This window comes from Hylobates moloch, unplaced genomic scaffold (assembly GCF_009828535.3).
Source record: "Hylobates moloch isolate HMO894 unplaced genomic scaffold, HMol_V3 SCAFFOLD_19, whole genome shotgun sequence".
Lineage (NCBI taxonomy): Eukaryota > Metazoa > Chordata > Mammalia > Primates > Hylobatidae > Hylobates > Hylobates moloch.
In genome coordinates this window covers 30,858,829-30,874,465 of record NW_026652294.1, presented here as the reverse complement: position 1 = coordinate 30,874,465, position 15,637 = coordinate 30,858,829, and the positions used below count along the sequence as shown (strand labels likewise).

The following is a 15,637-nucleotide window of genomic DNA, read 5'->3' as shown; positions in this document are numbered from 1 at the left end:
ACCCACAACCCAGACCTGACCCCAACCCAGACCTGACCCACAACCCAGACCTGACCCCAACCCAGACCTGACCCCAACCCAGACCTGACCCCCAACCCCAGACCCGATCCCCTACCCAGACCTGATCCCCAACCCCAGACCTGACCCCCAACCCCAGACCTGATCCCCAACCCCAGACCTGACTCCCAACCCCAGACCTGACTCCCAACCCCAGACCTGACCCTCAGCTTGGGCCTCAGAACCCTCCCCATCCCCAGAGCCCCCCACACCCTCCTGGTTTCCCGTAACCACCACACCCTCTCCTCTAGGGGCCAGAGGAGCAAAGGGCGAGCTATTGGAGGTCAGCATGGAGCCAGAGAGGAAGGGGCTCTCGTTGGCTTCTTCTTCGGATGGAGACGGGAGAGAAGAAAATAGTGGGTATTGTGTATTGCCTGTGTGCCAGCCACTCGCCCAGAGTGGTCCTGCAGCTCCCGGGCTCAGAGGCAGTGCTGGCTGCAGCCTGCTGCCAGGAAATCAGGGACTCTGGGGGCAGGCACTTCACTGAGCTGCAGAACCAGGCGCCTTCTCTTGGACAGTCCAGGCGGAGGACCCCAGGGGTGTTGGGGGGCGCTGGCTCCTGCCTCCTGTACCCTGATCCCATTGGCCAGCTTCCTGGGAAACTGGGAAATTAAACGTGTGGGTGTGAAGGGCTCTCCTGGCGGGTCATGGGGGCCCTGCACTCGCCTCTCTCTTCCTTCCTGCCCTTGCCCTCTTCAGACTCGTCTTCGTTGCATGGGTAAATGCTCCCTAGGAGTCAATGGCTGGGTTACAGGGCAGGTGCATACTTAGCTTTAGAAGGTCCCCCAACCATTTAAGGGCCGGATTGAGAGCTCCGGTGCCCCCCATCCCTACCTGCAGTGGGTGTCCTCGCTGCCATTTCGGGCACTCTGGGGTGTGTGGTTTTAATTTGCATTAAATTAAATCTCAGTGGTTTTAATTTGCATTTCCAGACAGCTCAAGGTGTTGAACTGTTTTTCACATGATTATTGGCCATTTGGAGCTCTTCCTTCTTGGAGTGCGGCTCCGGGACTGCAGGCTGCGGTTAAATCGCGCTGTGGCCTCATGGACTTGCAGGAATTCTCTGTATGTCCTGGATACACTCCCTTTGTCAGATGGATGTGGCCTTGTCAGTCACTTCATGCTTCCTTTTGATAGTCAGAACTACTTAATTTAATTTAATTTAATTTAATTTATGTATTTTGAGACGGCGCTGGTGGGAGTGTAGCAGTGAGGATGACCAGAGGTCACTCTCATCATCATCTTGGTTTTGGTGGGTCTTAGCCGGCTTCTTTACGGCAGCCAGTTTTATCAGCAGGGTCTTTATGACCTGTATCTTGTTCCGACCTCCTGTCTCATCCTGTGACTTAGAATGCCTTCACCGTCTGGGAATGCAGTCCCGTAGGTCTCAGCCTCATTTTATCCAGCCCCTATTCAAGATGGAGTAGCTCTGGTTCACACACCGCTGACACTTCTACCACCATTCCTTGGACCAATCTCCGGCCACACCCCCTCTCCCACAGCTCTGGTCTCCATCACTGTGGATGAATTTTGCTGGCTCATGGATGGCACCCCTCAGAATATGCCATTTCACGTCTGGCCTCATCAGACGCATATCTTTTTTTTTTTTTTTTTTTTTTGAGACAGAGTTTCGCTCTTGTTGCCCGTGCTGGAGTGCAATGGCGTGATCTCAGCTCACCACAACCTCTGCCTCCCGGGTTCAAGCGATTCTCCTGCCTCAGCCTCCTGAGTAGCTGGGATTACAGGCATGAGCAACCACGCCTGGCTAATTGTTGTATTTTTAGTAGAGACAGGGTTTCACCATGTTGGCCAGGCTGGTCTCGAACTCCTGGCCTCAGGTGATCCACCCACCTTGGCCTCCCACAGTGCTGGGATTACAGGCATGAGCCACCGCGCCCGGCCTTGGATTCCTTGTCCTTTGACTTGATGTCCTCTTTCTCTTTTGCAGAATTAAAACAAGGAATTTCCCAAGACTGGGCTTCTTCCTCCGGATTAGACAGATACAAAATAGCAAGGCAGTTAACAGAAAAAGCAATCAAGGTAAATGTTCCTTGGGACTCGGTGAGGAGGGGGACACTTTTTTAAAAGGACATTTGTTTTGGAACTTGGAATCTGTCTGTCTGGCCTCTGACGCACTGTGCCCCCAAGCTGCAGCCTCCTCCCTGTGGGGACTTGGCTCACGTTACCTTTTATTTATTTACTTACTTATTTTTGAGATGAAGTCTTGCTCTGTTGCCCAGGCTGGAGTGCAGTGGCACGATCTCAGCTTACCACAACCTCTGCCTCCCGGGTTCAAGCAATTCTTGTGCCTCAGCCTCCCGAGTAGCTGGGACTACAGGTGTACGCCACTATGCCCAGCTAATTTTTGTATTTTTTAGTAGAGATGGAGGTTTCACTATGTTGGCCAGGCTAGTCTCCAACTCCTGACCTCAGGTGATCTGCCCGCCTTGGCCTCCCAAAGTACTGGGATTACAGGCGTGAGTGACTGCGCCTAGCCTGGAGTTACCTTTTATTTTAGCCGTACTTTAGAAAGAGGCAATGCTTCTCTGCCTCCCACCAAGGGGTGGCCAGTGCCGCCCACTGTGTGTCCCAGGGTGTGGGTGCTTGTCCCGGCTTTATCTGTTTATCTGCTTATCCCCACGGGAAGCATGAGGCTCCCGGATGGGAAACAGACTTCCAGGTACTCAGAGAATGCCTGCGTAGGTTCCCCACACCCCAGCTCCCCTTAGGGATGCTCACTGTGCCTCCACCTGTGTGTGCAGAGAGGTTTGCACCTCAGGAGAGGAACCCAACATTATGGCCCTGGGAGCTTATATGGGGCAGTTGGCACTGGCCCCCGCCAGGAGAGGGAGCCCAGGAGAGGGAAGCCTTACCTTTTAACTGGGATGTTAGCAAGGCCTCCCTTGGGGAGGGAGGAGACCTCTGCTCTCCATTTGGGTCTGGGGAGACAAGGAAGGCACTCGTGTTCTGCAAATGGGAGCTGAGGGCTCCAGGTCTGCCACCCTTGGAATGGGAAGAGCAAGTGACCTGGGCAAAGACAACTTTCTTTGTCTTGATGGCATGTCGATTTCCACTGCTCAGAAGGCCTGACCACAGAGGCACCCCGAGTCATCCAGCTGGCAATAGTGTGAGAAAACATCCGCATTCCCTTAACTCCCCTCTGAGATACAACACACACTGAAAGTGCACAGACTGCAGGTGCACGGCACGATGATGTTATGGCCAGACACACCTGGACAGAGAGCAGAACGTGTACAAATACGTGCAGTCAGACAGTCTCCATAAAGACTGCTCCATCACCCTCAAGTGCAAACATGTGCAGTCAGGCAGCTATCTTCATAAAGACCATTTCATCACCCTCAGGAGTTCCTCTTGGCCCCTATCGGTTATTCCCCACCCCCGTCCCAAATCCTGGCAACAATGGGTGCACTATTTGTGCTTTCTATCACTGTCCTTTCAGCTTTTCTGGAACTTCATATAAGTAGAACCATTCCCGCTCATTAATTTTCAGATTTTCTTCTGAAATCTTTAAGTGTATAAACATTTATACTTATAAATGTATTAAAGTTTATAAATGTATAAACATTTAAGGCTATAACTATCCCTCTGGGTACTGTGTTAGCTGCATTTCACAAGCTTTTATTTTGGAGTACATTTGTCTATGTTCAGTTCAAAGTATTTTATGGTTCATGTTACTTAAAAGTGTTGTTCTTACAGTCTACACTTGTTACTTTTTTGTAGTTACATTGTTCTTGTTTTCTAGCTTGATTGCATTGTGGTCAGGAATGTGCTATGTATAATGTTATTCCATTGAAATTTGTTTAGACTTGCTTTACACCTAACATTTTGTTAATTTATGTAACAGTTGGTGTAGAGTGTGCTTTTTTTTTTTTTTTTAGACGGAGTCTCGCTCTGTCACCCAGGCTCCCAGGCTGGAGTGCGGTGGCGCAGTCTTGGCTCACTGCAACCTTTGCCTTCCAGGTTCAGGCGATTCTCTTGCCTCAGCCTCCTGAGTAGCTGGGACTACAGGTGTGCACCACCATGCTCGGCTAATTTTTGTATTTTTAGTAGAGACGGGGTTTCACCATGTTGGTCAGGCTGGCCTTGAACTCCTGACCTCAGGTGATCCACCCGCCTCGGCCTCCCAAAGTGCTGGGATTACAGACTTGAGCCACCGCGCTCCGCCAGAGTGAGCTGTTTATAGCCACTGGAGTAGAGTTTGTTATTTCAGTTGTTCAAATCCTCCAAAGTCTTATTGAACTTATTAGTCTGTGCATTCTATCAATTACTGACAGAAGCAGGTTAAAATACCCTATTATAATTTTGGATTTGTCTACTTTGTAGTTCTATTTTTGTTTTTTATAACTAATGCCTTTTTAATAGGTGCATACACATGTATCTTTCTAGTGAATTGAAACTTTTTAAAATTATGAAACGGTTTTCTTTATCTTAGTAATGTTTATTTGTCCCAAAGACAATTTTGTCTCATATTTCTATCTTTTCCTTTTCTACCCTATCATCTGTATACCTATGTGTTTGATGGTCTCTTTGCCTTTTGACTGGAGCATTTAGTGTATTTATCTGTAATTAAACCATTGGTGTATTCAGGTGTATCTGTTATCTTACTTCTTCATTCAGTACGTTCCTTCGGTTCAATCTTCCTTTCCTCTCCTTTCATGTGCTGTCTTGGACTGATTACTTTTTAAATCCCCCTTTCCCTCTCTTACCTGTTGGAAGTCTTACAGTTTTTATTCCTTTGGTGGTTTCCTTAGGAATTGTATTCTGACGATCCATTTTTCTAAAGTTACTCAGTTTGACCACAGCTAAGCAGGGTGTTGGGGGTGGCAGAGTGTCTTGTGGAGTTGGAGGGTGCCAGCCCTCTCGGTGGACTGTCCAGCTCCCCCACCATTCTCCCCAAAGCCCCAGGTGATCAGGCTCATTCAAGTGCACAGCCACCTGGGCGGGTGACAGGCCTCAGACTGATTATCTGAGTAGACAGCGGCCCAGAGCTGTGCTGGGACCGACCGAATGTCTCGTGTGGGTGCTGGGACTCAGACTCGGGGTTCCCAGAGCGGCGCCGGGACTCAGACTCGGGGTTCCCAGAGCGGTGCTGGGACTCCGACTCGGGGTTCCCAGAGCGGTGCTGGGACCGACCGGATGTCTCGTGTGGGTGCTGGGACTCAGACTCAGGGTTTCCAGCTGCAGCTGCAATTGTGCCGCTTCGTCCGCTGTGTGCCTGGGCGTGGGCATGGTCTTCTTTGAGCAGATGTCTTCCCACCAGAGCACAGTTGGTCTCCTTCTGCTTTGAAAACTCCTCTTACAGAAAAATAATCAACTTATTTTTCAATTCCTTAACTTAAAATACTACACAAACAGCCAACAAACGTGAACAAATGCTCAGCATCGCTAATTCTCAGGGAAATGCGAATTAAAACCACAGTGTGATACCACCTTACTCCTGCAAGAATGGCCATAATTAAAGAGTGAAAAAGTAATAGAGGTCAGCGTGGATGTGGTGAACAGGGAACACTTTTACGCTGCTGGTGGGAATGTAAACTAGTACAACCACTGTGGAAGACAGTGTGGACATTCCTTAAAGGACTGAAAGTAGATCTACCATTTGATCCGCAACCGTACTCCCGGGCATCTACCCAGATGATAAGAAGTCATGATACAAAAAGATACTTGCTCACGCATGTTTATAGCAGCTCAGTTCACAACTGCAAAAATGTGGAACCAATCAAAATGCCCATCAACCAACGAGCGGATAAAGAAAGAAACTGTGGTGTATCTACACCACAGAATACTACTGAGCCATAAGAAGGAACCAAATAATGTCTTTTGCAGCAACCTGGATGGAGCTGAAGGCCATTCTTCTAAGTGAAGTAACTCAGGAATGGAAAACCAAATATCGTTTGTTCTCATAAGAGGGAGCTAAGCTATGAGGATGCAAAGGCATAAGAATGATAAAATAGAGTTTGGAGACTCGGGGGGAGATTGGGAGGGGAGAGAGGGATAAAAGATTACATATTGGGGCTGGGCGCGGTGACTCATGCCTATAATCCCAGCACTGTGGGAGGCCAAGGTGGGCAGATCGCCTGAGGTCAGGAGTTCAAGACCAGCCTGGCCAATATGATGAAACCCCATCTCTACTAAAAAATACAAACATTAGCCAGGCCTGGTGGTGTAGCAGGATGAGCCACAGACAAAACTCCTCAGACACCAGATTAAAGAAGGAAAAGGTTTTCATTCAGCCGCGAGTGTCAGCAGATACTCGCTTCTTAAGAGCCAAGCTCCCCGAAAAAGAAATTCTTGGCCTTTTTAAAGGCTTACAACTTTAAGGGGTCCACGTGAAAGGGTCGTGATACATCAAGTAAGCGTGGGAAACGTGACTGGGGGCTGCATGCATCAGCTAACAGAACAGAAAGTTTTACAAGGCTTTTTTCATACAGTGTCTGGAATTTACAGATAACACAAGTAGTTTAGGTCAGAGGTTGATGTTATTATTATTACTTTTTTTAACTCCTAGGGCTGGGTGGTGGTGCCAAGGTTGTCTGGCTATTTATCTTTTTTTTTTTTTTCCAACGTTTTGCTTTTTCTCTCCTCCTGTCTTGTGAACTAGGCAAGGTGGGGGGAGGAGGGCAGCAGGAGTAGTAGTGGTCTCCTTCCTTAGTGGCAGGCACCTGTAATCCCAGCTACTCGGGAGGCTGAGGCAGGAGAATTGCTTGAACCTGGAAGGCAGAGGTTGCAGTGAGCTGAGATTGCCCCACTGCACTCCGGGCTGGGTAACAGAGTGAGATTCCATCTCAAAAAAAAAAAAAAAAAAGACATATTGGGTGATGGGTGCCCCCAAATCTCAGAAACCAGCACTAACAAGCTTATGCATGCAATCAAAATCTGCCTATTCCCCAAAAATGATTGAAATAAAATAAAATATCCTCTTGCCATTTTAGGAGAAGAAGATTTTCTCTATCTACGGACACTACCCGGTGGTCCGGGCCGCTCTGCGAAGGAAGGGCTGGGTAGAGAAGAAATTCCACTTTTTGCCCAAGGTCATTCCGGATATCGAGGACGAAGGTGCTGGGGTCAATGGTAGCATATCGGAGGTGCACATCTCAGCTCAGGGCGTGTGTGTCTGTCACGGGCAGGGGGAGTCGGTGCCACCTGAGTGTGGTGCCTGCCCCTCGGCCCTGGTGTGCGTGATGGGGTATCTCCGACCCCAGGTCTTCATCACCCTTCTGGCCTCCCCGCCCCAGGTGGTCGTGCCAGGCAAACCCTTTCAAGCCCCCAGCGCTGCTCCCTTCTCAGAGTCCCTGTGGCCCCCACCCAGGCCTCCTCCTGCCTGGGCGGTTTCTGTCGTCCTCTCTCCGCCTGGCCTTGGCTGTCCCTCCTCCAGCCCCAGGTCCCTGAAGTCCACTCCTCAGGCCCCCGCGGTGCCGGCTGCTCCTCGCTGACATCTACACAGCTGTGTCTTCGTCTTCTTGGCCCCATTGAGACCCGGATCAAATGTCCCTCTCCTCCTTCACCCCTGCCTGTGGCCCCTCAGGCTCTATCACTCCCGCCCCCATCCCGGGCTGTCTCCACCATTCCACACCTGGGGACACCTGGGCCTCCAGGAATCCCAGGCCCCCAAGCCCTGTCACAGCCCTGGGGAGGTGCTGTGCCGTAGACGCTCACTGGATGTATGGGGGCTGCCAGAATGCCCCGAGCCTGACTCAGGACCCACAAAGGCACCTGCTCCACCAGGGGAAAGCCCCACCTGGAGCGAGGTTTCTGGAAGTAAAGTCGCTGTCCTGCCTGCGGCTGTGGTAACGGAGCCGGTGCGAGAAGTCTGGCTGAGGCTTCGTGTTCAGGCCTCCCCTGTGTTTTGTTGGCAGATGATACATGTGCCAAAGTCAAAGAAAATCGAGAAATGGCTTTGGAGAAAACAGATGACATCCACGATGTGATGGTACGTCCCCTGCATGCGTCATGGTCAGCTGCGGCCTCTCCAAAGCTTCTCACACCGTCACCCTGTTCCGTGCCCACTCGCCCGTGTCCTGGGGGGATGGCAGCCTGGCGGGGGCAAAGCCCCAGTCACAGCAGGGCCCTTTGACCGGGCAGCAGGGCCTAGCTGCCCCCAGGGGTGGGGTGAGCCCTTCGGTGCTGGATGAGCCGCTGTGTAGTGGGTGGACCCGGTGCTCCCAGCTCCCCTCCACCCACACCGGGCTGGCCTGCTGCGCGCACGTGGAAGCTGAGGGCACTGAGGTCCAGCAGGGCTGGGACAGCCCGGCTGGTGTGTTGCAGGATGGGGCCTGGCCAGCGAGTGAGCTGGGGTCTCCAGCAACACAGCAGTATGCCCCTCCCCACCTCTCCAGCCCAGCCTAGTCCCTCCAGGGCTCCCAACACTCCACCATAAAGAGGGCAAAAGAGAAACCAGAGTGGGAGATGGCATTTGCAGTACTTAAAATTTAAAAGATCAAATGTCCAGAATGTATGAAGAACTCACAAATCAGTAATGAAAAGACAAATAGAAAAATGGGCCCAGACTTGATGAGGCGCCTCCCACATGGCTGGTGAGCTCGCCCTTCCAGGTTCCTGGAGTCAGTGCCATTCCCATAGAGCGTCATGGGTGCTCTAGTGGCTCTCACAGGTCCGTGGGCAGTGGCGTGGACACATCAGAACATTCCTCACTGTTCTGGAGGCTGGAGTCTGGGTCAGGGGCAGCGTGGCTGGGCTCTGTGAGAGTGTCCTGCTTCATGGACGGCTGGCTTTTCTCTGCGTCCTCACACAGGGGCGAGGGTTTTTCTGGGGCCTCTTTTATAAGGGTGCTAGCCCATCATAAGGGGCTCAGGCTCGTGACCTAATCCTAAAGCCTCCTATGCCATCGCCCTGGGGGTGAGGATTGTAGCACATGCATTCCGGAGAGGCAGAAACATTCTGCTCATTGCACCTGGAGGAGAGACAGAAGCAGGTTGCAGCTACCGGGTGGGGGCGGCTGGGGGACTTCGGCCCTGTTGATGATGCTGTTTCTCACCCCAGTACACAGTCATTAGTGGTTAGTGGTTAGTATGCTATTATTCACACACACACACACACACACACACACACACACACACACGCACACACACATATATTTTTTGGGGGGCTGTTTTGAGATGGAGTCTCACTCTGTTGCCCAGGCTGGAGTACAATGGTGCAATCTCGGCTCAACCTCTGCCTCCCGGGTTCAAGTGATTCTCCTGCCTCAGCCTCCGGAGTAGTTGGGATTACAGGCACCCACCACCATGCCCGGCTAATTTTTGTATTTTTAGTAGAGACAAGGTTTCACCATGTTGGTCAGGCTGGTCTTGAACTCCTGGCCTCAGGTGATCTGCCCGCCTCAGCCTCCGAAAGTGTTGGGATTACAGGCGTGAGCCACTGCACCCAGCCTGGTTGGAATTTTGACTTAACACATGCCATTGTTGCAAACAGAAAAGCACCGACCACACGCCCCCAGCTCCATGCCCAGCCCCTCTATCAGCAGGGCAGGAGCGGGAGGCCAGTGCCTGGGGCTCAGGGAGGGGTGTGCAGGGCCCGTGGTACAGGCCTGGGGGCTTTGGTCCTGGGTACTGTAAGCTCTGGGTTATGAAGTGTCATGTCACCTGGCAAGTGGCACGTCCCCACACCCACGCAGACCCCATGCGGAGGGCTCAGACCCCACCTGCAGCCCCACATCGGGGTGGGCCCCCAGAGCCCGAGGCCCCTCCATGGAAACCCTCTGTGGTCCTGGTTGTGCCCCACATCCCGTGCACAGGAGGCCCACAAGGAGCACTACTGCCTGCATAGGAGGCCCACAAGGAGCACTACTGCCTGCTGCAGAGCCCGGCTGGGATCCTCACGCTGCACGCCGTTTGTCCTCTGATGGTCACCTTGCTCCGTCCCATCCTGGCTGGTGTGAACCTTGAATGCTGGGCATCAATAAAGACCTTTTTCTTGCCAGTCTAGGTTGGTAAAAAACGAGATGCCGTACCTCCTCTGGACCATCAAGAGGAACGTCATTGACTATCACAGCCTGACCTACGACCAGATGCTGAACCACTACGCAAAGACAGCCTCCTTCACCACTAAGGTGAGCTGGCTGCTTGGGCATGGTGGGAGCCGGCAAGGGTGGTGGGGAGGAGCTTCCGCAGCCATTAGGGACCCTCGGTGGCTGGTCAGTGGCCATGGGCGGCCATCGGTGGCCACCAGTCACCTCCTGGGCGCCTCCCAGGACTCCTGGTCTAAGGCCGTGGCCAGAATCACTTGGTGCCCACCCCACCCCCAGCACCCCTGTGCCCTTTGCTCTGTGTCTCTGGGTGAATCCGGGGCCACAGAAGCTCCCTCCTCGGGGCACAGAGGCCAAAGATGGGGCTGAGTGGGGGCTGCCACCGGGCTTTGGGTGCTGAGGGGGCTGTGGGTCCCCAGGGGAAGAGGTGCCGCTCCCCCCAGCACTGGGCACTCCCCCGTCTCCCCCGGCCTCCAGCTCTGCACAAGGCAGCTGCCACACCCTTCCCACCAAGGCCCAGGGCTGGGGCTTGCCCAGGACACAGGGTGTGGGGACCCTGCTGAGGGAGGGGTCCAGGAAGAGGGGCCTCCCTGGCACAGAGATCCCTCTCAGCGGCCAGGTGCTGCTGCCTCAGCACAGTGTGGGGCGGAGGTGCGGGACAAGGCTCCCTGCCTCACCTAATACCCCAGGGTCAGGCCAGCACCAGCGCTGCTGGCGGAAACATGGCCCCTTCAAAGACCCTGTGTGCAGAGCCAGTCAGCATGCGCTGTGTTTTCTGGGGGCCAGCCACTTTTTTCCTTAACGGGGTGACAAACCAGATATTGGGGTGCGGGGACTTCACGATATGCCTCTCTTAATGGCGAGTGCTGCATCGAGTGTGGTGGGCAGTGCTGGGCGTGTGGCCGCATTCCAGGCCCTGCAGCCAGTCCTTCCTCTTCTGGGGTCTGAGGTGTGGGACACCTTGTGGCCCGTTTGGGGGCCTGGAGGGAGCCCCAGTGCCCACCGCCCTCGGTGCCCTCAGCTGCAGCCTCCCCATTCCCTGGGGCCTGCCACACCCTCCACTGCCTCAAGGATTCGTCTGAGCCTGCACATCCATGCTCCCACCGGCTGGAGGGGGTGGCCTGGGGACCTGGGGGACCGTATGTCTGGGGAGGGGGAGGGAGCCGCCCTAGGGGTGCTGTGTGGTGCCCCATAGCCAGGCAAGTCCAAGGTGGACGGCCCGTCCTCGCCTTGTGAGCGAGGCGGAGCTGAGCTGAGCTGCCCCTCGTGCCTAACACGCCGCTGTCTCTGGAGATCGGGCTGTGCGTGAACATGCGGAGCCTGCCCTGGTACGTCCCGGCCAACCCCGACTCCTTCTTCCCACGCTGCTACAGCCTCTGCACCGAGAGCGAGCAGCACGAGTTCCTGGGTAAGTGAGGAGGCGGCAGAGGGCCCCAGTGCTGTCAGCAGAGAGGCTTCTAGAAAGATCCCCCTGGCGCTGAGACAGATCGATGGGGCAGGGTCTGAGGACAGAGGACCGGGGAGAGGCCTTCCATAGCCATGGTCATGGCAGTACAGGGGCCAGGGGCCCGGGGAGGGAGGGCGGGCAGGGAAGGAGTGTGTGGTTCTGCACTGGGCTCGTGGACAGCGCGGCGAGCAGCTGGGGCAAGGCCGGCTCCGTGGTTGGAGGCCGAGGGGTGCAGCTGGACGGCTGCAGTCACAGAGACGCGGCAGGGAGAAGGGCAGGCGACTGGGGGTGTGGGAGCAGGCCTGGGCCCCACCGGCTGTGAGGGCGGGAAGTGGGGCAGGTTGGGGAGCCTCCGCGGCCCTGGCCCCATCTCCAGCCCCCAGTCCCGGCTCGGACAGATGGGGCGAGGCCGTGCTGTCCTTCCAGAAGACTTCCGGCGCACCATGGCATCCGGCATCCTCAAGTGGGTGGTCAGTCACCAGAGCTGCAGCAGGAGCGGCAGGAGCACGCCCAGGGGCCGGAGGGAGGAGGCCGGGAGCAGCGACCCGAGCAGCAGGCAAGGTGTGCTGGGCCGGGGCAGGGCAGTGCCAGGCCACCAGAGCTCGGGGCCTCCACAGGGGCCCTCCCGCCTCCTGGGTGTGGTCAGTCCTGAGGGTCGCAGCAGCCGGGGCTGGATACAGCGATGCCTCAGACTCTCTCGATTCTCATGGCAAACGGGTTTTCCGTTCTAACTGTGGGGCTGAATGTCAAAGTCACCCCGTTTGTAAAGCACCTGGCAGTTAACGCAGCCCTGGGACGTCCGCGTCCCACACTCACCGGTACAGTCCCGTGCTGCGGACGTGGTTCCAGCCTGTGGTCAGAAGCCTGCCCTGCCCCGCAGCCACCACGATGCCGCAGCCTGAGTCTCCCCAAAGGGGCCCTGTGGGAGAGGACGCAGGAAGCCCCAGGGAGAGGCGCCCCTGGGTGGTTACAGGGATGTGAACCAGCCATCGTGTTTTTGGAAAAAACCCAAATCTTTTTTGTGGTTGTTGGTTTTAATACAATGTAACTTCTAGAGCAGTTTTAGGTTCGCAGCACAGCTGAGCAGAGAGTACAAGATTTACCACACTCTCCTGCCCCCGCGCCTCCCCCACCGCCAACATCCCACACCAGAGCAGTGCGTTTCAACTGTTGACAGGGGAACATCGGTGCATTAAACTTTTAGAGTGTATTTGAGCAAACAGTGATTTGTGCCAATCAGGCGGCTGCAGGGCTCCACCGAGGGGAGAGCCCTTCTAGGTAAACATGGAAACGGAGGAAATAAATCCTGATTGGTGAACGCTGGAGCAGTGGCCTCATTTGTGCTGAGTGAGAATTTGTTCCCAGCTGGCTGCCTGCGATTGGCTGTGCTTAAGTTTCATTTTCAATTCTGAGTTAGGTTGTGGTTTGCATTTGTCGGAGACCAGGTCACTTGGGCCACCTCATCTGATGGCCTCCTAATTAATGTTTTTTTTTTTTTCTTTTGAGATGGAGTCTTGCTCTGTCACCCAGGTTGAAGTACAATGGCACAATCTTGGCTCACTGCAACCTCCGCCTCCTGAGTTCAAGCGATTCTCCTGTCTTAGCCTCCCGAGTAGTTGGGTGCCCACCACCACGCCCGGCTAATGTTTTGTATTTTTAGTAGAGATGGGGTTTTGCCATGTTGGCCAGGCTGGTCTCGAACTCCTGACTTCAGGTGATCTGCCCACCTTGGCCTCCCACAGTGCTGGGATTACAGTCTTGAGCCACTGTACCCAGCCTAATTAATGATTTTAACACAACTGATGAACCTACAATGACGCATCATGGTAACCCAAATGGTGTTACACATTCTACAGGTTTGGACAATGTATGATGCCGTGTATCCACCATTCCAGTATCAGACAGAGACAGTCCCCGGCCCTAAAACTCCCTGTGCTCTGTCTCTTCATCCCGCCACCCCCGAGCTCCTGGCTACTACTGATCTTTTTCCTGTCTCCACGGTTTTGCCTTTTCTAGAATGCCGTTCGGTTAGAACCACGTAGCATGGAGCCTTTTCAGATGGGCTTCTTCCACTTAGTAATATGCATTTAAGATTCCTCCAGGTCTTTTCATGGCTTGAGAGCTCATTTCTTTTTAGGGCTGAGTGATATTCCACTGTCTGGATCCACCATTGTTTATTTATCTATTCATCTACTGAAGGACATCTTGGTCACTTCCAGGTTTTGACAATCATGAATAACATTTCTGTTGACATCTGTATGCAGGTCTTTGTGTGGCCATAAGTTTTGAATTCATTTGGGAAAATACCAAGGAATGCACTTACTGGCTGGTATGGCAAGAGTATGTTTCATTTTGTAAGAAACTGCCAGACTGTCTTCCAAAGTAGCTGTACCATTTTGCATTTCCACCGGCAACGAGGGAGAGTTCCTGTTCTCCACATCCTCACCAGTGTTTGATGTGGTCAGTGTTCTGTTTGCAGCATTCTCCTGGGTCTGTATTAGTGTCTCATTATTGTTGTGAGTGTGTTGTGAGACAGAGTCTCACTATGTTGCCCAGGCTAGTCTCAAACTTTCAGGCTCAAGCGATCCTCCTGTGTCAACCTCCCAAAGTGTTGGGATTACAGGTGTGAGCCACTGTGCCTAGCCTCCATTTCCTTGTGAATTTCTGAGGGTATTTTATAGAAAAACTTGTAGATATGGAATTGCTAGTCCATAGCGGTATATGATGTTGAGCGTGTGTTCATATGCTTGTTTTCCATCTGTATATATGTTTTGGTGAGGTGACTGTTCAGATTGTTCATTTTTAAATTGTTTTCTGTCTGGGTGCGGTGGCTCACACCTGTAATCCCAGCATTTTGGGAGGCCGAGGTGGGTGGATCACTTGAGGTCAGGAGTTTGAGACCAGCCTGGCCAACGTGGTGAAACCCCATCTCTACTAAAAATACAAGATTATCCAGGCATGGTGGCACACACCTGTAATCCCAGCTACTCGGGAGGCTGAGGCAGGAGAATCACTTGAACCCAGGAGGCGGAGGTTGCAGTGAGTCAAGATCTTGCCATCCAGCCTGGGCGACAAGAGCAAAACTCTGTCTTAAAAAAATAAAAATAAAAAATAAAATTATGTTTTCTTATTGTTGAGTTTCAAGAGTTCTCTGTATACTCTAGGTAATATTTCTTTATTAGATGTGTGCAAATATTTCCTCCCAATCTATGGCTTGTCTTCTCATTGTCTTAAAATTGTTCTTTACAGAGCAGAAGTTTTTCATTTTAATGAAGTCGAACTTAACAGTAATTGCTACTGTGAGGAGCTGAGGGTCTAGCGGCAGGGTCCACTGAGGAGCTGAGGGTCTAGCAGGGTCCACTGAGGAGCTGAGGGTCCAGCGGCGGGGCCCATATGTTTCTTGTGGGGAGGTGGCACTCACAGAGCCATTGGAGGTTGGGACTGTTCAGGAGGGAGGAAGTCACCTGCCCAGACACAGGTGTGACATCCAGGGCGGCTGCCCAGAGAAGCTTAGTTGGGTATTGGGGTGCCTGTCTGGGGGTCTGGGATACTTGTTGGGTATTGGGGCACAGAGGGAGTGGAGCGACCTTTGTCCATGACTTTAGGCATCACCCCTCGAGGCGGGCAGGGCTGCCCCTGGGTGGGGTTCCCACTCCATGTGCCTGTGTCTGGGTTTCAGATGCCAAAAATGCTGAGGCAAAGCTCAGGGGCCTCCCGGGGCAGCTTGTGGACATCGCGTGCAAGGTGTGCCAGGCCTACCTGGGGCAGCTGGAGCATGAGGACATCGACACGTCAGCAGATGCCGCGGAGGACCTCACCGAGGCCGAGTGGGAGGACCTGACTCAGCAGTACTACTCCCTCGTTCAGTAAGACTTGCGCAGGCCCCCGGCACGTGTCGGAGCTGTGAGTGCGGATCGCGGGAGCTGCCGGGGCAGTGCAGCCTCTGGGAATTGGGTCACCTGTCTGGGCATTAGGCTACCTGTGGGGTATTGAGCGTTGAGATGCCTGTGCTGGCATTGGGGCTCCTGTCTGGATGTCTGGGATGCTTGTTGGTATTGGGGTGTCTGTCTGGATCTTGGGGCTTCCTGGACTTTGCCAGCTCCTTCGCGGTGCTCCACTGGACTCCT

At 53.6% G+C, this 15,637-nt stretch overlaps 1 protein-coding gene across 2 annotated transcripts in view; it reads left to right on the top strand.

Moving 5' to 3' along the window:
* TTLL8 (tubulin tyrosine ligase like 8) overlaps window positions 1-15,637 on the top strand; it is a 32,755-nt gene that overhangs the window by 2,240 nt on the left and 14,878 nt on the right. For both annotated transcript variants that reach the window (XM_032138928.2, XM_058431630.1), the window contains exons 2-9: window positions 309-413; window positions 2,006-2,097; window positions 7,011-7,149; window positions 7,935-8,008; window positions 10,019-10,147; window positions 11,357-11,471; window positions 11,937-12,071; window positions 15,190-15,376. In XM_032138928.2, the coding sequence (XP_031994819.1) occupies window positions 347-413; window positions 2,006-2,097; window positions 7,011-7,149; window positions 7,935-8,008; window positions 10,019-10,147; window positions 11,357-11,471; window positions 11,937-12,071; window positions 15,190-15,376 (938 nt within the window). In that variant the 5' untranslated portion in view covers window positions 309-346. The remainder of the gene's footprint in view (window positions 1-308; window positions 414-2,005; window positions 2,098-7,010; window positions 7,150-7,934; window positions 8,009-10,018; window positions 10,148-11,356; window positions 11,472-11,936; window positions 12,072-15,189; window positions 15,377-15,637) is intronic.